The sequence below is a fragment of the Glycine max genome, chromosome 11 (genome assembly GCF_000004515.6).
Source record: "Glycine max cultivar Williams 82 chromosome 11, Glycine_max_v4.0, whole genome shotgun sequence".
Taxonomy (NCBI): Eukaryota; Viridiplantae; Streptophyta; class Magnoliopsida; order Fabales; family Fabaceae; genus Glycine; species Glycine max.
Genome location: NC_038247.2, coordinates 7138070 through 7161370, shown reverse-complemented (window position 1 = coordinate 7161370; position 23301 = coordinate 7138070). Strand labels below are relative to the sequence as shown.

General features: G+C 33.5%; 2 protein-coding genes across 2 annotated transcripts; one reads left to right on the top strand and one right to left on the bottom strand.

Annotated features, from left to right (window-relative positions):
• Positions 1–332: 332 nt before the first annotated feature.
• LOC100809292 (isoleucine--tRNA ligase, cytoplasmic) lies at positions 333–16116 on the top strand. Its single transcript, XM_003537689.5, has 27 exons — positions 333–947; positions 1039–1104; positions 1425–1568; positions 2118–2344; positions 2443–2608; positions 2975–3085; positions 3598–3695; positions 4383–4461; positions 5458–5616; positions 7074–7154; positions 7470–7603; positions 7979–8138; positions 8270–8353; positions 8458–8670; positions 9041–9166; positions 9284–9421; positions 10302–10405; positions 10513–10576; positions 11246–11334; positions 11415–11556; positions 12209–12272; positions 12426–12493; positions 12905–13027; positions 14643–14708; positions 15437–15548; positions 15663–15754; positions 15832–16116. Exons 1-27 carry the CDS (start codon positions 414–416, stop codon positions 15934–15936), a joined length of 3549 nt encoding a protein of 1182 aa, XP_003537737.1. The 5' UTR covers positions 333–413; the 3' UTR covers positions 15937–16116.
• Positions 16117–17214: 1098 nt separating this feature from the next.
• On the bottom strand, positions 17215–21369 carry LOC100808225 (biotin synthase, mitochondrial). The gene is made up of 6 exons (XM_003537687.5): positions 20919–21369; positions 20310–20489; positions 19837–19943; positions 19396–19601; positions 18393–18532; positions 17215–17676 (listed from the first exon to the last, which is right to left on the bottom strand). Exons 1-6 carry the CDS (start codon positions 21108–21110, stop codon positions 17377–17379), a joined length of 1125 nt encoding a protein of 374 aa, XP_003537735.1. The 5' UTR covers positions 21111–21369; the 3' UTR covers positions 17215–17376.
• Between the last annotated feature and the right edge of the window lie 1932 nt (positions 21370–23301).

The following is a 23301-nucleotide window of genomic DNA, read 5'->3' as shown; positions in this document are numbered from 1 at the left end:
TTTTAGCAGGTTAAATGTGGTTACTATAATTATTAAAATATTTTCTTAGTCTTTAGGAACCGAACCCAGTCACTACCAAACCTACTTATGCAACAATTACAGATTAGACTTTTTTTTTTTTATCTCTTTTCTTTGTCAAAATGTATACTTTGATAGGAATGCTATTAAAAAATTTATTTTGTCTCTTGAAACAAAAAGTATGATTGAAAAGATAACCTTAGAAAAAGGGTTGTGAAATTAATTCAATCCTAAGTGTAGAGTTTTGTACGTTAGTAAGTTACAATTACATTACAGTACAGGTTGAATAGACTTAATTACCGTCACTGTTACATAAACCCTGATTCCATTTCCTGGCAACACTAGCTAGCAGTTTACTTGACGCCGCAAAGCAACGAAATCTCTCGCTCTCTCTGATGGACGACGTTTGCGAAGGCAAGGACTTCACGTTTCCGAAGCAGGAGGAGAAGATTCTGGACTTCTGGTCCCAAATCGACGCATTCCACACTCAGCTATCTCTGACGCAAGACAAGCCGGAGTACATCTTCTACGATGGCCCTCCCTTCGCCACCGGCCTCCCTCACTACGGTCACATCCTCGCCGGCACAATCAAGGACATCGTCACGCGCTACCAGTCCATGACCGGCCATCACGTCACGCGCCGCTTCGGCTGGGATTGCCACGGCCTCCCCGTCGAGAACGAGATCGACAAGAAGCTTGGCATCAAAAAGCGCGAGGACATCCTCAAGCTCGGAATCGACAAGTACAACGAGGAGTGCCGCGCCATCGTCACGCGCTACGTCTCTGAGTGGGAGACCGTCATCACGCGCACCGGAAGGTGGATCGACTTTAAGAAAGATTACAAAACCATGGACCTCAACTTCATGGAGTCCGTCTGGTGGGTTTTCGCCCAGCTGTTCAAGAAAAAACTTGTCTATAAAGGTTTCAAGGTAGTATTCGTCACGCTTCAATTTCTCATTTCGTTTGTCTTGCATCTTTTCTGTTCCGTTATAACACAATGGCTGCATTTTGTTGTTCTAGGTCATGCCGTATAGCACTGGCTGCAAAACGCCGCTCTCTAATTTTGAGGCTGGTCAGAATTATAAGGTTAGTGGTGATTACATGCAATGCAATGCAATCAATTTACCTTACTAGTTTCTCTGTTTGGATGAACTTCTTCATTAAGTAAATAATGAGAAGGGAAAATGAATTGAGTTTCTGTTGTCAGCTAAAATTAACTTATGCATATTAGGTTTTAGAGAAGTTAGATGAGGGAACTTCTATAAAGGTTCAAGTGCATAAGTTGATTTTAATTCATTTTTATTCTTCATCTATAACTAATGTTTGGAGTTTTTTTTTCCAAACAGAACCCTATTCTATGTTGTTGCAATTGTATCTACTTCTGAAATTCCATGTTGTTGGCACAGGATGTATCTGATCCTGAAGTATTTATCACGTTTCCAGTCGTGGGTGATCAGGATGATGCATCTTTTGTAGCATGGACAACGACTCCATGGACTCTTCCTAGCAATCTTGCACTGTGCATCAATGCCAATTTTACCTATGTGAAGGTCGGTTGGTAATAGCATATGTGGAACTAAAGAGGCTGCTCATTTTACCTTTCAAGCTTTTTTTAATTGAATTGGAGTTGGAGCATACTTTTGTATATGTATATATAGAAACAAAGTGGAATTAAGTTGCTAGCATGGAAAGTTCTGCTGGAACTGGAGCCTGGATAACAGAGTACTTTTACCTACTATTATTTCACAACTCTTTTTGAGTAGTAGGAAGATTTTGATTGCAATGTTTGAGTATGCCTTTGCCTTGAATGATTAGCTGTTCTATTCCTGTAATAAAACTTATGTTGCCATAACTAAGTATCTTTAATGGTGAAGAACTTATGCATGAAATAATGGTAAGGAAAAAGGTGTTAGAAAGAAGTGTGCATTTGATTTTACACTAGCTAGTGCCATACATTTACTTATATTATTGGTGACTGAATGAAAACACATTTGGTTGAGCACACACATCGTTTGGTGCACACACTCATATTCTTTTGACTATTTTTTTTGCTATTTTCTTGTTACTTGAACTCTAATTTTTGGAGCTGATGAAATCAGGTTCGCAATAAGTACTCTGGTAAAGTTTATATTGTTGCTGAATCTCGTCTGTCTGCAATCCATAACCCTAAGGAGAAGCCCAAAGAAGCTGTTGTTAATAGTTCAAATAATGTTCCTAAAAATATAAATGCAAAGACCAAGGGAGCTTCAGGTGGAAAAACTGAAAATGTGTTGGATTCTTTTGAAGTGCTGGAGAAATTCTCAGGGGCAACATTAGTGGGGACAAAGTGAGCACCTTATATTTTCCGTTTCGAGACTTTCTAATGACAATTTGCATATGGGATTTCATTGAGTATTGAAACTGACAAGATAACATGTTCTGCAGGTATGAACCATTATTTGATTACTTCAAGGAGTTATCTGATACAGCTTTTAGAATTGTTGCCGACAATTATGTTACCGACGATAGTGGTACTGGTGTTGTCCATTGTGCCCCTGCTTTTGGTGAAGATGATTTCCGTGTTTGCATTGATAATCAAATTCTTAGCAAGGTGTGTACTTTTAGGAACTTAATTGATTTTTATTTTTCCCTACTGAAATGCTAGAGGCACAATTCTTTGCCGTGTGTAGTTGGAATAAATATTCCAAATCATCGACTTGCATGCCTTCATATGTTTATTTTTCCTCTGTCCCTCGGGAAGATTAATTCATGTTGATGCATTTTCTATTGATCTCCTATGTCCATTTTTCCCATTGCAATGCTGCATCTTTTATGATGACTTTCCTCTTTGATACTTAATTGTACTGGCAACCTTGGTGACAGCACACAACTTCTGAGATTTTCCTTTCTTGTCTATTTATTTATTGTTGGATTCCTTACCTTCCTAATATGGTTACTGAAATATGTTGGCCTGTAGGATAAATTAACTGTAGCTGTTGATGATGATGGCTGCTTTACTGAAAAAATCACTGACTTTAGTGGGTGCTACATCAAACATGCTGACAAAGATATCATTGAAGCTGTAAAGGTATGCTCCATATATCTATAATTATGAGAAGCCATTAGCCCATTACTAATTTGGAATCATTTATGGTGATGTTTATTTGAATGATTAACCAAGTTTCTAATGTGACTGAGTGGAACTCTTTTTCTTTTCCCAAATAGGTTTGTCACTAAATTCTAGTTGGGACAGAAATGCCCCCTTTTTTTTTAGACTTCGACTATAAACTTATTTGGAGGAGTGCACAAAGATTAAAAAAGAGAAAATGCTCGGTGTTTTTGGCTGGGAGTGCACGTGGGCATAAAAGATAAACTTGATACTGAATACAGCAATTCTCTTCCACTCCTCCTTCTGCTTGTCTTCTAAAGGAACCCTTTTACCAGATTGTCCAAGTTACTAAGTATCTAAAGTAGAGCTTAAGTTGAGAACATTTGATAGAAGTTAATTTTATTATGTCTTGGGTGAATTGTGCTCATCTTAAAACTTCGTTTTAATTGGATTTGCTTAGTTATTTTATTTTCCTCTTCATCTTTCCTTAGGCAAAGGGTAGACTGGTTAAATCTGGAGCTTTTACACATTCTTATCCATTCTGCTGGAGATCTCAGACCCCTCTTATTTACAGAGCTGTTCCAAGCTGGTAAGCATGTTTGACCAAGATTTTAACTTTTCTCATAAAAAATGGTATATTAGCTATGGTTTATTTTAATTTTCTGATCACATCAGTATTAATCATTTCATGTAAACATGGATTGTAAGTGCTCGCGTGCTGAGTTTCTTTGATTTCCTTTTGAATAGAATCTGATATTGAAAATATAGATCATTCTTAGCATCCAATTGCAAGGTATGAGACTTGAGTCTTGATTTGAAAGTATGGGATTCTAGTGGGTGGGGTTTATAGGGTCTTGGGCTCTCCAACTACAACTAGCTTTTTAGTGCATTAATAGACAGAGAATGCAGGTTTGTCTGTGACTTTCAGTGGTGTTAAAAAGCCTTGTGGTAGTTGCTGCATGAGACTGCACTAAATGTCTTCATAACTTCCTTTAGCAGCTCAGTAATATTGTCTCTGAATTTCTCTGAGAGGATAACCAAGTTGCAGAAATTTCATAGTAGCTTTTGTAAATAATAGCTTGCCCTAAATATACCATCTTCATTGTAATTTTTGTTTTCAGAACAAAAATATTAAGGTTTTTCTATTCTTGCATATTGTTTTAAGAAGTGAAACTCTTCTTTTGAATAAATACTACAGTCTTTTTGTCAATAATGATAATATGCATTTCTACAATCAAGATCCTGGTTTTTCTTTTGATGCATGCTTAATATGTAGGTTTGTTAGAGTGGAGTCGTTGAAAGAGAAATTGTTGGAAAACAATAAGAAGACCTACTGGGTCCCTGATTTTGTCAAGGTACATAGCGTCTTCCTTAACACATCACGGATTTGTCTTTAAACTTTTGTTTATTATTATCTGATTTGTTTTTTTCTCTTCCCTTTTGCTTCCAGAGTTGGCCAATGTGGGCATAAAGGAATAAATTGTTTCTATAAGCACTTTGGTCATTTATTTTCTTTATTGAACATGTCAATATATTATTGATTGGGAGCCTTTGTTAATAATTGAGAATGGATGAATATGTGCTGTGATTAACTTATTAAATATTTGTTACTATTGAGAAAAACCCAAGTCCCACGTTGGCTGGAGTAGAGATAAGGCCAAGATAGAGTATATAAGTGGGGGGCAACCCTCACCCTATGAGCTAGCTTTTGGGGTTGAATTAGGCCTAAATCCACATTCTAAGATAGTATCAGAGTATATCCTAGATCCATTCAAAGGATCACCTACCATGTTATTCACGCACTAAGCCCAAAAGTGCTGGTGTGAGGGGTGTATTGGAAAAAACCCAAGTCCCACATTGGCTAGAGATGAGGCCAAGATAGAGTATATAAGTTGGGGGGCAACCCTCACCATATGAGCTAGCTTTTGGGGTTGAATTAGACTCAAACCCACATTCTTAAGAGTTACACAGGGGAAGAATACAATAACAATATGAGGACAGCATCATCCTAATGAGAGAAACTGTGAGAAAGTAGTGAGCCAATGATGTGCAAAAATGTAGAAAAGATATCTCAATTCTGGAAATTCCCATGAAATATGTAGTCACACAATGCCTAAAGATGACCATGAACACAACCCTATCCCATATCATATTCAGGGGGCAGAAAATGTCACTGGAAATGAATTTTAAATTGACTGCAATCTATATGTTTTTGCAAATCTTTCTATTATTTGCATGTCATAAACACAACCATTTGTCCATGTTCCATAAGGTATCTTCAGGTAAAAATGTCATTGGAAACGAACTTTAAGAATGGTTTAGTAAATCTATCTATTGTTCATGTTTTTCAGGATAAGCGATTTCACAATTGGCTGGAAAATGCAAGAGATTGGGCAATTAGTCGTAGTAGATTTTGGGGGACCCCTCTCCCTATATGGATTAGTGAGGATGAGGAGGAAGTAGTTGTCATAGATTCTGTTGCAAAACTTGAAGAGCTTTCAGGTGTAAAGGTTAGAATCTTTTGTTCACATTTCTGAAAATAAATATATGCATATTTGTCGCTGTAAATTGATTTTGTTTTGCATGAATTCACATATATAACTCATTGCTTATTTTGTTATAGTTTGGTAACATGGAAGGGTGTGATTTTTGTATCTTACTTTATCCAAATATTTTCATTGCAATTCTACACTATTACTCATAAGGTGGGAATGGGATTGTAGAAGTTCTTAGAAGAATGATAAATGGGCATATACTAGCTCCTTTTTGCTTAATTAATTGTACCTTAGTTGCTTCATGAAAATATTTAAAAAAGACTGCACAACCAGTTGGAGAATATAAATTCTAATTTGTTTCCTATTTATATGATATCTTCTTTTCTAGTCTAAACCTCTTCTCGGTGGATATATTAGGTTTTCAATTTAGAGATGTCAAGATAAGTTGACCCAACCCAACCTGACAAAAAAAACATTTTGGGTTGGGCTGAACCCATTTTGAGATTGGATTGAAAATCTCAACCCAACCCAACACGTAGTGGGTTGGGTTGGGTTAGCTTGCCAAAACTTAAAAATACTAAAAATAAATAAAAAAGGTTATAAAAATAAATGATTTATAAATTGACTTACCAAACTAATAAAAAATATAAATAATCCAAATATAAACATAATGTCACAATCACATTGCTGTGACACATGCTTTCTAGAAGCTATTATCTTGAGTTAAATAAATGTAGTGCTAAACTACGTGAAATCCATATTAGCTCACAAAATATTATGTGTAATAAATATTTAACCAAACAATATAAATAAAAGCATTTAACAAAAATAGAATCTCAAGATAATATTTCATGGCCTGTTGGACACTTGGACAATGACACATCACGTTAGATAGGCTTTGACCTGCTAAAGTAGGGTTACTGTAGAGTGTTCCAGACTTCTATTACTTTTCTTTCATTACATTTTCTTGATTTTTTATTGACTGTCAGTGCCTGTATGCTTCATAATTCTGCTGTTTGACTTTGAGCCATATAGTAGTTGTATAAAATAAATATAACTTTGCATGTTGTGACTGGGATGAAATTTTGTCAATTTTGGGCAGTTATATTGTCATATTTTTCCCCAGGAAATTAATAGAATAACTGTAATATGACAACATAATCTTACATCATGTATTGAGCAATGGGTGGCTTATGTATAAGGTTGTTGTAGCTTGGAAGTTTCACTTAAAAGCTTTATTTGTTACGTTAATTCCTCCACCATGCATTACGAAAGTGGACATATTACACTTACTATAGTCTATCTTGTGGACATAGTGTACTAATTGACCAAAGTGGCTCTAAATATTCAAGTATGTTTCAACTATTATAGGTTCTGTTTCCAAAATGAATGCTCTATTTGTTTTCTTAGTTCTTATGGATACTTTTGCTAAATGATAAGTATCACTAATCCCATCCTTATGTTTTCTACAGGTGTTTGACCTTCATCGTCACAACATTGATCATATTACAATTAAATCTGACAGTGGCCGTGTACTTCGACGTGTTGATGATGTAAAAATGCTTATTCATAGTTTTTTAGCAATTTTGTTAGTCAATTGTATCATAGTCTCTCATTCATGGTTGTAGTGTATTCATTAATTCTTTCAGGTTGTGAAAATTTAAATGCTATATAGCATTGAAGTTGACCGAAGGATAATTATCACCCCTGACAGAAAATAGTATTAATATATATAGGAAATATTATTGATTATCAAAATCATGTCAACGCCATCATTAATGAATAACTAGAGATGTCTATTATCAGTATTCTAAGAATGAAAAATATGACAGTAGACAGACATTATGGATCCATGTTTTATCTTTCAGGTCTTTGACTGCTGGTTTGAGAGTGGATCCATGCCGTATGCGTATATCCATTATCCTTTTGAAAATGTTGAGCTTTTTGAGAAGAATTTCCCTGGCCATTTTATTGCTGAAGGGCTGGATCAAACACGTGGTTGGTCAGTTCGCAACCTTTTGTAGATTCACCTTTTGCTTTTCTGAACATCTCTTTCATTTGAGTGAACAATTTTTGGGGGGGTTATTCTATTTTTTGTTCAAACTAGAACCAGGGAAGGGGGAACCCCCACTTATTACAAAGTTGGTGGTCACTATGCTTCTAATTACATGTTTGTTATGGTATTCTTATTTCCTCATGATGTTACAGCTTTTATTAGTTATATCTTTTTATCTTGCCAAATCATTTTACAGTTTCAAATTATCTTGTGAAATTATATTCTCTGTTTTGAAATTTTTAGCAATGATTTTGTCCCTAACCTCCACCTCCTTTTCAAATATGGTTGTGTATTTTAGTTTTCCACTTTTCCATTTTCCAGGTTTTATACCCTTATGGTGCTGGCTACTGCTTTATTTGGCAAGCCTGCATTTAGGAATCTAATCTGCAATGGACTAGTCCTGGCCGAAGATGGGAAAAAGATGAGTAAAAGCTTGAAAAATTATCCTTCACCGACGGAAGTTATTAATGATTATGGAGCGGTAAGAACTTTTGGTTTCATAATTTATTTACTTGGGATGTGCAACGTTGTCTTTTCTAATTATGACCATGATTTCAACTTGTGATTTGTATTATAAAAAAATCAGTTATGATGTTCTTGTCTGTTGGATAGGATGCCTTGCGATTGTACCTTATCAACTCACCTGTTGTGCGTGCTGAGCCACTTCGTTTCAAGAAAGAAGGAGTTTATGGTGTTGTCAGTATTATCTATCTAGGTTTTATTTTCATTATCTTTCTAAAAAATTAATTTCATTTTTACTGATCAACTGGTACTTCCATTTTGTTGTGGTGTTCTGACAGGTTAGGGATGTTTTCCTCCCTTGGTATAATGCATATCGGTTCCTTGTTCAAAATGCAAAGAGGGTTGAAGTTGAAGGTCTAGCACCTTTTGTTCCCTTTGATCAGGCCACACTTCTGAACTCAACGAATGTTCTTGATCAATGGATTAACTCAGCCACCCAAAGCCTTATTCATTTTGTCCGACAAGAAATGGATGGTTATCGCCTTTACACAGTCAGTAGTGCTTCTGCTGGTCTTTTTTTGTTGGATAGAAAATGTCTAGATAGAACGAGGAATATTAATATAATCTCTGGTGTCATTTTTTTAAGTCATTGCTTTTACATTTAGATTCATTTACTTCTAAAAGTCCGCAATTTTTCACTTTGCATGATCTCAAATTCACAATTGTTGCTTATGTATAAGATTTACTGCCACTGTTTATGATGCTCAGGTACATCATTTGCCATATTCGGGTATAATTAGTGTAATATATATATATATATATATATATATATATATATATATATATATATATATATTTTGCTGAAAAGTGTAATAGTTAAAGTATACTAAAATGTTACCATTATTAAAAATTATATTGTAGGTGGTTCCTTACCTTCTGAAGTTTCTTGATAACCTTACAAATATTTATGTAAGGTTCAATCGTAAGAGACTTAAAGGTCGTTCTGGGGAAGAAGACTGCAGGATAGCACTATCAACTCTTTACCATGTATGTCTGTGATATCTTTTATCTATACCTTGGTTGGTCACAATATTACCAGAAAAAGATGGTACCTTATGCTAGAGCAGTTGTAGAGTGTAGACTTAATTATATGAATTCTTTCAGGTGCTTTTGTTATCCTGTAAAGTGATGGCTCCTTTTACACCTTTCTTCACTGAGGTGCTCTATCAAAATATGCGAAAAGTTTCTAATGGATCAGAGGAAAGCATACACTATTGCAGTTTTCCTACAGAAGAAGGAAGGGTATATCTTAATTATTCAATATATTCTCTCAGTCCTGTAATTGATACTATAAAATGATTAAAAAACAAAAACATTGTAGTTTCTTGTGCTTATTGTTTGGCAATCTATTATTGATTGCTACATTTACATTATAGTATACATGTTTATTGTATGAAGTGTGCAAAGTTATCTTTGCTTTTAATATACTATTAGATATACATAATTCAGTTTGCTTATTTTTATTGGTTTGTTTCTTCTGGAAACTGACAGATGAACTGGGATTTTGTATTAGATTTTTATTTTTTATTTTTTATAATGCTATACTACAGTACACATGCAAAAGATAAAGTGAAAGTTGAAAACTAACATAGTAGCATATCCTTTTTGCATGATAAGATTCACCTTCGGGTCTGTGTGGGTCACATCAATATCCTGATCCATGTACAATTCATATGCAGTGTTTGTGCTTGTATTGCTTGAGCATTATCCTTTGTTAAGCCTTTTCTATTTGTTACCTTGCTCTAGAATGATTTCATTTCCTCCATTTTCTTTGTGTTTTATTTTTTTGCAATAGAATTTCTTGTTAAAAGTTTGCAGATAACCCTTTGGATTGGTATAGTTTGTTGAATTTATATTTCATATTTTTTTATTCTCTCTTTTTCTCTTATTTTCAATATATGGTATAAGAAATAGGATTGAATGTAAACTTTCCTGACATATTCTCTATTATGCATCATCCACTACCTCTCCCTCCCCAGAAAGCATAATTGGGTTTTGTGGTGGAAAGTAATTGCATCTTGCAGTTTAACTTAAATACAAGGTCTTGCTTTAGTTGTGATCAAGATATATAGCATTAACCTAATATGCTATCTCTTTCTATTTAACTACATGATTACATCAGAGGGGAGAACGAATTGAGCAGAGTGTTTCAAGGATGATGACAATAATTGATCTAGCCAGAAACATTCGTGAGCGTCACAACAAGCCTCTTAAGACTCCACTAAGGTATATTAGCATAAAAAATGCATACAGACATGTATGTCTAAATTCTAATGTCTGTAAGGACATCAATTGGTTTCATATAAGAATTTTATCATTTCTTGCTACTACAGGGAGATGGTTATAGTTCATCCCGATGCAGACTTCCTTGATGACATAAATGGAAAATTGAAGGAGGTACTTGCTTGATGTGACAAGCTGTAACAGCTGTTACTGTTTTCCCTTTGTGCTTTTTAGTTTTTATTCAGCAGTTTTTTTATGCCAATCAGTTCTTATGATAATAATAACTTTTACCTGATGCTTCTGATAATCAGTTACCCTGCTCACTATATAAGTCTCTCAGAGGTCTGATTAAATTAACTATTAACAATATGATTATTTGTCCATGTTTTCTCTCCACAAAAACAAAACAAAGAGATTAATCCTTCTGCATCTTTGGCCCTTCAATTAAGTTTCTCTCCATTTGATATTTCAAATCAAAATTTTGTTTGTTGCACTCCCAAATGGGACGAAAAAACAAACCTACATGGCACATCATCTGCTTCGTTTATATCCTTTTTTATTGAAGTTGCTTTGATGTTTGTATGTGATTATTGTTGTTTTACATATTCTTTTGTACCTTCTTATTATTCTAACAATTATAATTAGAGCAGTTATTGCCTTTTACCTTCTTTCCCTTTTGTTTTTGTCTCTGCATTGAAGATGTCTTTTCCTCCTGTTTGTCCATATCCCTTGTGTTCCTCTCTTAATGGTTTACTTTGAAAAAATTGCTTGTGTTTTTAGGCTTCGCTATTTATTTTGGCTTCTACTCAATCAAATTGTAAGTGTATTCTATTTGCATTGCAGTATGTGCTGGAGGAACTCAATGTACGATCCCTTGTACCATGTAATGATACTTTAAAATATGCCACTTTACGCGCCGAGCCTGAATTTAGGTATGCATTTTATGACTTTGTGGGAAGTTTGTCCTTTATACCTGTCACACTGTTTAATATTATTCTTTTTTTATTTGCAGTGTTTTAGGCAAAAGACTTGGAAAATCAATGGGCATTGTTGCCAAAGAAATCAAAGCAATGTCACAGGAAAACATTTTGGCTTTTGAGAATGCTGGAGAAGTCGTCATTGCAAATCAATGTTTGAAGCTGACTGATATTAAGGTGCTAATCTTGTGGGGATGATAACTAAGACTCTGTTTTCATTGAGTAGAGCCTTTCCCTTTTTATTAGTTTGCATTGATCTTTACCCAAATAAATAATTAAATAGCACATGTTCTTTATGGTTAGTGTGGAGATGAGGGAAGTCTTATTGAACTTAATGAAGTTTTAGTATTCTCAGAGCTAGGAGTCTGTGATGATGGTATGGGTCTTGTTTGGAGAAGTTAGATGAAAGAACTTCTATAAAAGTTGAAGTGTATAAGTTGATTTTAACTCATGAGAGAAGTTTAGTTCATTTTATTTTCTTATTTTCTTCTCCTATAAGTGCTTATAGATATTATTATTTATCCAAATAGGACCATAGTTATCATAGTTACAATGAATGCTTTCTTGAGTGCCTTCAGTGCCATGTTTTGTTTTCTCTAAAACACAGAATTCTGTTTAACATATATTGTCAAAATTATTCCTTTTAATTTTGTCTGTTCATGATGGTCACTGCAAATAATTTACCTATATAAAGTGACAAGCAGATGTAGTTTTGAATATATAGGCACCTAAAGGGTGATTCTAGAAGCATCCAACTGCCATGGGGTTTTCCCTTAAAGTGTAGACTGTGGACTAGTAAATTAGGACCTTATTCTTTGTTTTTATTCAGGTTCTCCGTGATTTTAAACGACCTGATGGTATGACTGAGAAGGAGGTTGATGCTGCTGGAGATGGTGAGAATCTTTAATAGCTAATGATAACTCCCTTTTCTGTAGTTATAAAAACAACTTATGTTTGAAATGAGCTGATTTCTATGATGTTGTAATTTTCAGTTTTGAATTTATGGCATTTTTTTTTCTTGATGAGCGTCTGTCTTTTTGTTTTAGGTGATGTTCTAGTGATATTGGACTTGCGTCCTGATGAGTCATTGTTTGAGGCTGGTGCTGCTCGAGAGGTAAAATAATTGCCTTGGAAGAAACATCCTAACTAATTCTTTAATGTTTATAAAGTGTATGGAACTACGGATGCAACGTTTATCTAATGTTTTGTTTCCCTATTTAGTTAAGACTTAAGAATTAAGATTATGATTAGCATATAAACAAGAGTTAGTGCTCTTAGTTAAAAACATATCAGCAAATGTAACATCGTAATGGTTAAGAGATTATTATTCATAGTCTCTGTTCTCTCAATCTCCTCCCTTTATACCTAAAACATCATAATTTCAATAGTACATATTATTTTTCCATTTCTTACAATAATGTTACATTTATCATACTTTCATTTAATTTAATATTTTTCACTTACAACTCTTAAGGCCTGAAATTGAGTTAAATCTATTAATTTATTTTAAAATTTTGCTGTACAGATTGTTAATAGGATTCAGAAGTTACGGAAGAAAGTTGCTCTTGACCCAACTGACATGGTGGAGGTTTACTTTGAATCATTAGATGATGACAAATCGGTCTCTCAGAGAGTTTTGCATTCACAGGTAGAGAATTAAGAGATCAATAAATGGCTTTGAAGTTTGAAATACTATGCTTGTGTTTTTTGTGTAAAGCATTGCTGGACAGCTACTTTCTTTTTGCAGATTCATATTCTTATTCTATCAACATGGAAATTGAGAAAGTGAAAAAAATAATCAAACAAAACTACTGAGCTACCATAAAATAGTTGTTTTTAAAAATAGTCAGAATTTATGTTAGAAATAAAGATCAAAAGATTTAAGTACTTACAGAATAAAATAACATGAAAAGTTATTAATGTCTTGTGGTCCATTTAAACACCCAAAAACTAGAATTGTCAAAATACTATTTGATATGCAACAACTAAATGTCAAATTTACAACAATTGGGAATCTTTTTATTTTTTTATCCCAAAGAAAAGTGATCTAACATACAAATTCTCAATTTTGAAGCATTCAGGTACAAAACTAAATCATCGAGTATTCAATTAGGAAGCTAAACAACTAAATTTCAAAATTGTAATAACCAAACAATTTTTTTTCCAAATGAATTGCCAAATAGTAAGATGTAAATTCTGTTAAAAAGTCTTGATTTGAAGATGGTGGATAGATAGTATGTTGCTGGTGTGGGGATGGGTTAGACACATGAATGCTAGAATGAAAAAAAAATTGAATTTCAGTGAAAAGAGTCAGGACTTTGTTATCTTGTAAAAACTTGATCAAATTTTTAATCATCTTCTTTTACTTAGATTCACCATTGGAACTCTCTGAGGGCTAAAAGTTTTATGGTACTAACCCAATATGTACAGTGCATTATACAATTTTTTGTATAATGAGTTTATTTATCAACTCTTGGGAGGTGTGTTTGTATGTAAGTGTGAATTTGAGGCTAGTATCATGTAGTTATTCTTGTAGATAAACTAGAATCCACTATATAATTCTGGAGTTCACCACAAAGAAGCAGAAAAAATTTGAAATATAATTCTTAGTTAGAAGATAAACATTATCTTCATTTTACCCTTCTAAAATACTTCATTGTTCTAGAATGTTGGAACTTAGTTTGACCGTAGCTTCCAAAAACTACCATAAACAACCTTTAAAATATTGCACAAACTATAAGAAGCCCAAGAAAACCATACAAAATTAAAATAGAAATTATAATTGAACCCTCTGCTAATCTGTCCTACATGATGGCATGATATTTTTAATCTGAGGGTGAGAGGACCTGATACACAAATTATATACATACACTATGCTCATATTACTAAGAAAAGGCTTTTTTGCATGTCCATTTTATAGCTTTGCTCTTCTCTTCATTATCGGACCCAAGAGTGTGTTTTCCTTCTTGGGTTGGAGGCTTATTTTTTGTGAATAGTTCGTATTCTAGCGGACTAATATCATACTCATTTATAGATACAGACGTGCTAGGCATTTTGTCTTTTACAATGTCTATGTTAAAGAAGCTATTTTTCTCAAAATCTTTTGTACGTAAAAAACATGCATGTGGTTCTTATATGGTGAGTTGCATCATGCATTTTGGGCTGGGTATACTTGAATTCAATTTACAATCTTGGCATCACCTAATTCCTGTACTAATCTCAAATTTGTAATGTGGTTTTCTTTTATCATGTATATTTTGCAGGAATCCTACATCAGAGATGCTATTGGTAGTCAGTTGCTTCCAAATTCTCTAATGCCTGCACATGCAGTAAGTAATTTTGGACCTTATGGGGGATTGGCTGATTTATTATGTTCTATTAACTTGAATGAAGTTGAGCATGTCTTTTTCAATAACAACCAAAGCCTTTTCCCTATAGGTTTTATTGAAAATAATGTGTCTCAACTTTCTGTTCTGTCTTTTGCTACAAAGCTTTTCCCTTGGTGCAAAGGTCAATTCGAATCTTGACAATTAACCCCATCTGATCTTTGGGAAACCTCCCAATTAGTTCTATTGTTTATACGTTAGCATGTGTTCGCTCTATGGTTATTAATGCAATTTGGACAAAATTGTTTTTTGGAATATTTCTTAAACCCTGATATTTGCCTGAATTAAATATTCAAGCAGTAAGTTCAAAATGATTAAACTGAGACCAAATATTATATTTTATACGTAATTTTGTTAGAGTTTAACGATTATGTACTGACGGTGTAAAACTGTTTTACATTGTCATCCAATCATAAATTATCGTTTGAATTATTTTAAGATAATTATTTTAAAAGTCAACAAACTTATCATACATTATGGATTGTGATTGGATGATTGTGTAAAACTTTTTATACTGTTAGTGTATTACCTTTTTTCTCATTTTGTTATCCTATACTTGTCCTGGCTTCCACCTCTCCTTTCCTATCTCATGTTGGTGATATGCTGTAAGCCTCAACAGAAATGTTTTTCTTTATAAATCAGTCATCTTATTATTCTTTGAACAACTGCAGGTTGTCCTTGGCGAAGAGAGGTTCCATGGGATAGCCAGCATGTCATTTGGTATCACTTTGACAAGACCTGCATTGATGTTTAACCAAAAAGCCATTCTTTCACTGTTTACAGGTTTGTTTTCTCTCAGTTAAGCTCATACGCCCTTTGCCAAAACAAGCTGTATTTTGATACCCTTTCATCATCTGTGATTCTTGGTTGCTCCAACTTACTGTTCAGTTGTTACAGGTGATGCAAAAAGTGCATATAAGTTGCAAACTTATCTGCTATCAAGAGATCATTTGAAGTTGAAGTCTGAGTTTCAAGATGGAAATGGAAAGGTTTGATTGAGCTATAGTCCTGTCTTTGTTTTAGTTTTTGGTGGAAATATTCACATTCATTTTATCTCCTGTTGCAGAAAATTGTCGATTCAATTGAACAGCTACCTGCTGTGGAAGTGGTTCTTGGTCAGCATGTCTTTTTCACTGTGGGGGACTATTCCCTTGCTGGAAAATCTGACTGATCATATTTTCCAAGTGTTCCTTTTTGATCTTTTATCCAGTTTGCATGCTATCTGTTTGCAAGATTAGGAATACAGAATATACCCAGGCATGCCTAATTGTAACTTTTGAGCAATTGACTATTCTTTTTTCTGTATAGAGGATCTCACGTCTTATTTTAAAGATAAAGTGTCTTGATTTAATCCTTGATAATCTAAAGTCAATTATTTTGTCACACTCAATTCCTTCTATTGATTTATTTTCTACATTTCAGTTTTCTCAGTTCGATAGTAAGAGGTGCTCCTCGGTTGTCTAATGATATATGGTAGCGCTAATTTAGCTCATGCTGCACTGTTATTGTGTAATATTGCTATTGTTGAACCTATCTTAATCTCAGCGGTACAAAATATCCCATAGTTGCTGTACTAATACGAGATTGCTAGTTTTCATTATTAGAAGAAGGTTCGAAGGGGCGGTTTTATAATACTGTATTTTGACGTAGGAACAGTGTACTAATCCTTAGTTCGACGTCGACTTGGTCTTCAGCATAGTGGCCATTAATAAAAATCAAAAGTAAATTATTTGGTAAAAATGGTTTGAATTATATGTTTGCATGGATATGATATAACCATGGATATATTGGATTTTTTTTTTGTTATGCCGTTAAAATGAAATATTTAGACGTAAAGGGTAATAGACAATTCTTTAACCTATGATGTGTGTGAGACAAATTTATACAGAGAAAATTTATAACGCTAAAAATGTATAACTCAGCGAGCATGTGAATCAGCGTTGGAAAGACCAGCCAGAATGGTCCACGGCGGTTGAGTTTTTTCGTTTTAGTAGAATAGAGGGGAAGTAAGACAGAGAGGTACAAGGGTATAGTTGGGAAGAAGGAAAAAAAACTAAAAAGAAGAAAATTGAGAATCAATCTCATCCATATATTTTTTTATTAATAAATCCAATGGTTGAAAGCTATTTATTTTTTCTTTTGCACCGTAGACTCTGCCTGAGACATGAATCAGGCTGCAGCCGTCTAAACAGAATTGCCAGCAATTTCTGGCGATTGTAAACCACTAAAAATGGCGGCTGCAGAATACCCAAAACTAAAGTCTCTGGCGGTTGCAGACTACAACAAATGTGTTTCACAAATAAATTGATAACGATACTTCAAATTTTAAGAGAGTATTTTGGCAAATCTCCAACCACCACCATGATATTGGAGCATATTTTTAGAATGACGACGCAGAAAACTGTCAACATCTTTTTTACACATTTATTTTAATCTTGAAAAAACCCAGTTAGGGAAAAATCAATAATTTCAATATTTATTTTTAAGTGTTGGAGTTTGTGTCTTCAAAGCTGAGATTAGACAAATTCAATGAAACCTAACATCAGTACATGCTAATGAGCAATTAGAGAAGTTGAAGGATCACAGATATTGTTTTGAAACCGTTGACAACTCAACTAGAAGAAGCTGCTTCCTTATAATCTTCTGTCACACTAGTTTCACCTTCATGTAAGCTTGGAGCTTTTGGGAGAAGTCCAAGAACTTTAAACATGAGTTGATCAGCATCAAAATCATTGTTAGGAGTAGTGAGAAGCTTTTCACCAGTGAATATAGAATTTGCACCAGCAAGAAAGCACAATGCCTGCTCAGGCATGGAGAATCGAACTCTGCCAGCTGATAACCTGACCATTGCTTTTGGCATTACGATACGTGCAGTTGCTATCATGCGAATCATCTCCCATATTTCAACAGGCTGAAAAATATTTGTAGATAAGTTAATAGACAATTCAAAACATGTAACAACGTAGCAGTAATTTGTGTAAACTTGCATACACAGTCAATAAGTTTGAAGCAATTCCTGATGCTACCAGTCCAAACATAAAAGCAAGCAAAATAGCTACATTCAACATCAATGCTTGTTATTTAATATTATTAATGGGCAATTACATCCTACACAAGATACAAATATAGTCATTAAGATGCTTAAAGGTTAGGGGAAGATGACAGAATGAAAATCCTAATAAACAATATCTGATAAAACCACATAAAAAAAATGCATACACCCTTGCTTCTGTCATAAACCTGAGAATAACACGATTTGTCACCTTCCATCAGATTAATTAGGTTTCACCTCCTCTTTTACATCATTATCATTCAAACCACACAAGATAATTGTTATCTATCAATTTTACTACACTAACCCGCTCCCTACTAGTCACCTCATCACATAAATTTTACAATTTGGATTCCAGTAATAAAATATTAGCTACTATCTTCACATTTCTGAAATGCACTACATAAAAGGTGTCTCCAGAAAGGTTAATTTCGTAACTCAACATTTTAAAATCAGACCCTTTTGTCCTCCTGAGTCAACTATCAGACTGAATAAAAAATTAAGATCCATTAAGATGGCTGACATTTCTTTGCTAATAGTTCAGTTTAACAATTCAAGTGGTTTATTGAACTCACCTTCTGATCCTCAAGAGGGGTTCCCTTTACAGCAACAAGTGCATTAATAGGAACACTCTCTGGATGGGTGGGAAGTGTTGACAATGTATGTAACAAACCTACACGATCCTCCTCTGCTTCTCCAAGCCCTATAATTCCTCCTGTAAATAATTTTCAGTTGGTCAGACTATTGTAAGAAAAATAACCCTCCCCATTGCAATGAGATATTTTCTTGAGTAATGGAATGGCTCAATTATAAGAACTGGTGAATAGAATGAGACCTTGAACAATCATTGTTTAGGTTGAAGTGAAAAGATAAACAATAGTAATTCAGGTTAGTTTTAAATAGATACAAAGCAAACTTTGGATTTGATAGCTGGCGATGTCATGGCTGAGTCTTCAAATAAATATTGTTCATCCATAAGATGCTATAAGGGAAGTGATAGAAATTATGCCATAAAAGATATTTAATGAATTCAAGTCCGTTAGACATCATTATACTGCTGTGAATCTCTTTTCTCAAGTAACTATGATGTTACCAAAGTAAACAAAATACTGTAACAAAAATTCTTAAGCCACTTAGATTTGATTTGCCTCTTACACAATTAATCTATAAATAGATAAAATATGTATCATTTCAAATTTTACAAATTCCAAGCTAACATTTTGAATTTTTTTATTTCCAAAAGCAATCCATTCAAAACATAATTCTCACTTTCATGTAAATAAGATTTATACCATTTATCAAGACTAAGTTGTCAAGTCCGGCTAGTATTTAACCAATAACTTTATATTACTCGGTTCAGAGCAAAGGAAAACAATGAAAGAAGAGTTCATAACAAATTAAATCTACATATTATGATTCTGGAATAAAGAAAGAATAACTGCTTATGAATAAAATGGAGGAGCTTCTACTAATCTAGGAAAGATTTTACAAACACTAGTATATTCATCTCGATGAACTTGACTGTAAGTCACAGCAAATTACTAATAAGTTTCATTGTATTTTAAGCAATATAATTACCAGAACAAACATTGATCCCTGCATCACGAACAAACTCAAGGGTTTGAAGACGCTCATCATAAGTCCTTGTTGTGATGATGTTTGGATAATACTCCCTTGAAGTGTCAAGATTGTGATTATAGGCAGTGAGACCTGCCTTCTTGAGTTCAACAGCCTGCTGTTTCTCCAGCATGCCAAGGGTGCAACAAACCTCCATTCCCATGTCCCTAGAATAAGACAGATAGCCTAAGTGTTATCATTTTTAATGAAAAAATAAAGTGTATTTCACTTGAAACTTGAAAGGTAATAAATAAAACATTCAGCATACTTTTCAGTCACCGCCAAACTTTTACTATGTATTTAACAAACAAAATTCAAATAAGAAGACTTATTGGCCTAGACTCGACAGCTCATTGTGTAGTACTTGATAAATCTGAATAAAATAAAATGATGTTGCATTACCTTATGTCTTTCACATATTCAAGGATCTGGTTGAAGTTGGTCTTTCTTCCCAGTGTATCCCTCCATGCAGCACCCATACAAAAGCGAGTGCTCCCAGCCTCTTTTGCCTACAGAAAAGGAGTCTCCATTCAAGAAAAAACCATAGCAACAAGCAACAAGATGCTGATAACAATACTAATAACTAACATTTGTCATAAAAAATAAAAAAGCAACAAGATGCTTGGTTTTTTTTTTTCTTCTTTGGATAAAATAAGATTCCCGACATCTAAATTAAGCTACATTTCTTAATTTGAATAAAAAGATATACGATGCTTAAGTTAGGAAATGTTTGAAATGAACACATAACCATTCCACGATGTCACTCAAGAGGCAGATTCAAGTTTTCCAGAGATTAATAATGACATCACTAGGCCAAATGCTATAAAAGCACACTACCTCTAAACTGATTATCTGAAGAAGAAAAAAAAGTGTACCTTCTTTGCAGCCTGTAGAACAGCTTCCTTGTTCATAAGGCGTTGGCCTTTGACTCCTGTATCATACTTAGAGGATTGAGGACAATAGGAACAATCTTCACTGCACCCTCCTGTTTTGATAGACAGAAGAGTACACTGCTGAACTTCCCTGAAGTTATGAGCATGTCTGTGAACTTGAGCCTGATAAACCAAACCACCCCAAAATAGAAACAAAATCTTAGTAATATTACGACAATTATGATCATGCAGCCGTTACATGAGGGTGAAATGTGAGAAACTGGACTTCTTTGAGTGGTCTCATAATGGCCTGATATCAGGCCTAACAACAACTAGTAGGATAGACTCAGGTATCATCTTAACCAACTTCAAAAATTAGTTTATTTTTTCTGATCTGTAGAGACCGGAAGACAGGTACCGAGTGGTCTAAAACAACTCACGCACCTTTAGTTTGAGACAACGGTTGTCCCCCGCCACCACACACACACACACACACATATATATTGTTTTTAGTCATATCACTGATTAATGTGAGATTTCCAACACATTATTTCTAACAAAAAATAATGGCCTTTCCTTATCAACTCAACAATATCTAAAAACAGGAATTACCCCATGGAAGAGAAGATCGAGAATGGGAGAGTCGTAGATGGATTTGACTTGGTCTCGGCTCCAATCGTTTCTGGGTCCTTCTTTGATGGCTCTCTCAGCTTGAATTGCAGCTGCTGAGGCAGAGGAATACGCGTAGGAAGAGTGCAACGCCCAAAGGGAGGGTGCTCGGAAAATGGGTCTCGCCAAAAACATGTTTTTGCTTTCGAATTCGAAGTTGGGCAGAGAAACAACAGAGAATGAGTGAGAGATCTGCGAATATAGACACGACAGAGACAACAGACAACAACGGTATTTGTGTTTGGGGTTTGGTTTCGTTTAGCGTTGGGACTTTGGAGTTTATGGTGAGACTGTTTATTTGGCGGCCAAAATCCCTCTACGAAACGAAGTCGCAGAGGGAGCAGTACTAGCTACCTCTTCAGTCTTCACCTACTTCACGCAATGCATGATGAACCTTTTATAACAATAAAAATTTTAGTAGATAATAAATAATTCCATAATAAAAAATTAAGATTTAAAATTTAAAAATATTAAATATATTTATTTTTCATGTGTACTTTTTTGAAAAAAAATATTAAAAAATAAAGGAACTGTATAAAAATTTAACCTTTTCTTTTGACAGTGTCTTAAATCAAGACGTGATGTGAAGTAAAATATTATTTTTATTTTTTGAGTAAATGAAGTAATAAATTATAAACAAACAAAACTATTTTATTTGTCTTTTAAATTTAATGAGTTTTAATATGTTCTTTGAATTTTTTTTATTTCAGTCCATCTTTTCAGTTTTTTGAGTTAATATTTTTGCTTAATATTGTTTTGATTCAATTCAATCATTTAAAGATTTTAATTCAATGTGGTGAGAGAAAAATACTTATATTATGTGTTCTTATAATTCTTAATGAAAATTAATCATCCCTTCCAATAAAGATACTTCGTACAGTTGATAAAAAAAATCTAATTTTATTCATAGTTAAACGTTATTGATTTAAAAGATTTTTTTAATACTTTTAATTATTGTTTAGACCACATATGTTTTTAATAATTATGCTCCAATGATTATTATTAATGATAAGTACTTCTTCTTAATATATTAATATAATTGCATAACCAAAATTTGAACATAATTAATTAAGTTAAATTAATCTCGTAGCATTTACTAGGAATTCAATAATATGGATATAAATTTATGGTAAAATAAAGAGTTAATAATAACACAAACAAAGATAATGGTGTTTTACAGAATCATTTATTTGGATTAAAAAATAACAATCAAAATTTAATAATGTATGAAATAAGAATAACTGACTTGATTTATAAGTATAATATATCATTTTTAATGATATGTATAACTAATACATAATATTAAAGAAATATAAGATTAATATTAAGGTATATTTTATGAATTATATTTCAAAATAAATAAGATTAATATTAATATAATATCATATATGTCAAATATTATTAATTAAGTTGATAAATATATGCTTGGATATTAATTTCTAAAATCTAAATCCATCAAAATTAGCTTTGAGTCAAAACGGGTTAGTGCTTTAGTGAGATGTAATGAGTCATCAATACTCCTAAATGGAAGTCTTAACATTTAGTCAATGGTGGTGGGTTGTTTATAAGGATTGTTGAGTGTTTAAAATGAAAAACAAAGCAAAAACAAGGTGATTAAAAGTAGTTAATTTGTATGAGTTGTGAAAATTTACGATAACATTTTTTGTTATTCATGAGAGAGAAGATTTATTTTTGGTTATTCATGAGAGAAAAGATTTATGTAAAATTGTGATAGAAGAAGATCAATCTTTATCGAGATTGTGTGAACTTAGTGTGTGTTTAATTTATTGTTTGGAGACCTTCCATGATCATTGAATTAAAAGTTAAATTTATTTATTACTTACAAAATATATATGCAAATATGTGTCCCTTCAACTTAACTTTAAATGAAACACAACACAATTAGACTTCAAAGCCTCAAGGAGCAATTAATCCAAGAGAAATCAACACTCAGCAGGCTCTTTAATCGATTCATGTTGCAGATCATCCAAAAACTTTGACATATCAAGCACATGCTCTCTTACTCTAGTTAACAAAGATCATTCAAACGAGCTGCAGTTAGTTTGGAGCTTGAAGCAATAGAGACACAAAAGCAACTATACTTTGGTGAGCTTGTGAAGATGAGGGAGGAAGCCATAGAAGATGTAAAAAGGAGATGGATACGGAGGAAGAAGAATCCAGTTATATGTGTTTGACAATGAAGTGCAAAAGAAGTAGCTCTAGTCCAAGACATTTTAGGAAATTTCAGCTGAGACAAAACAAAGTTAGAAGAAAACGTTAGCACAAACAAAGTTAGAAAAACAAACTGACAGTTAAATTAAATTTG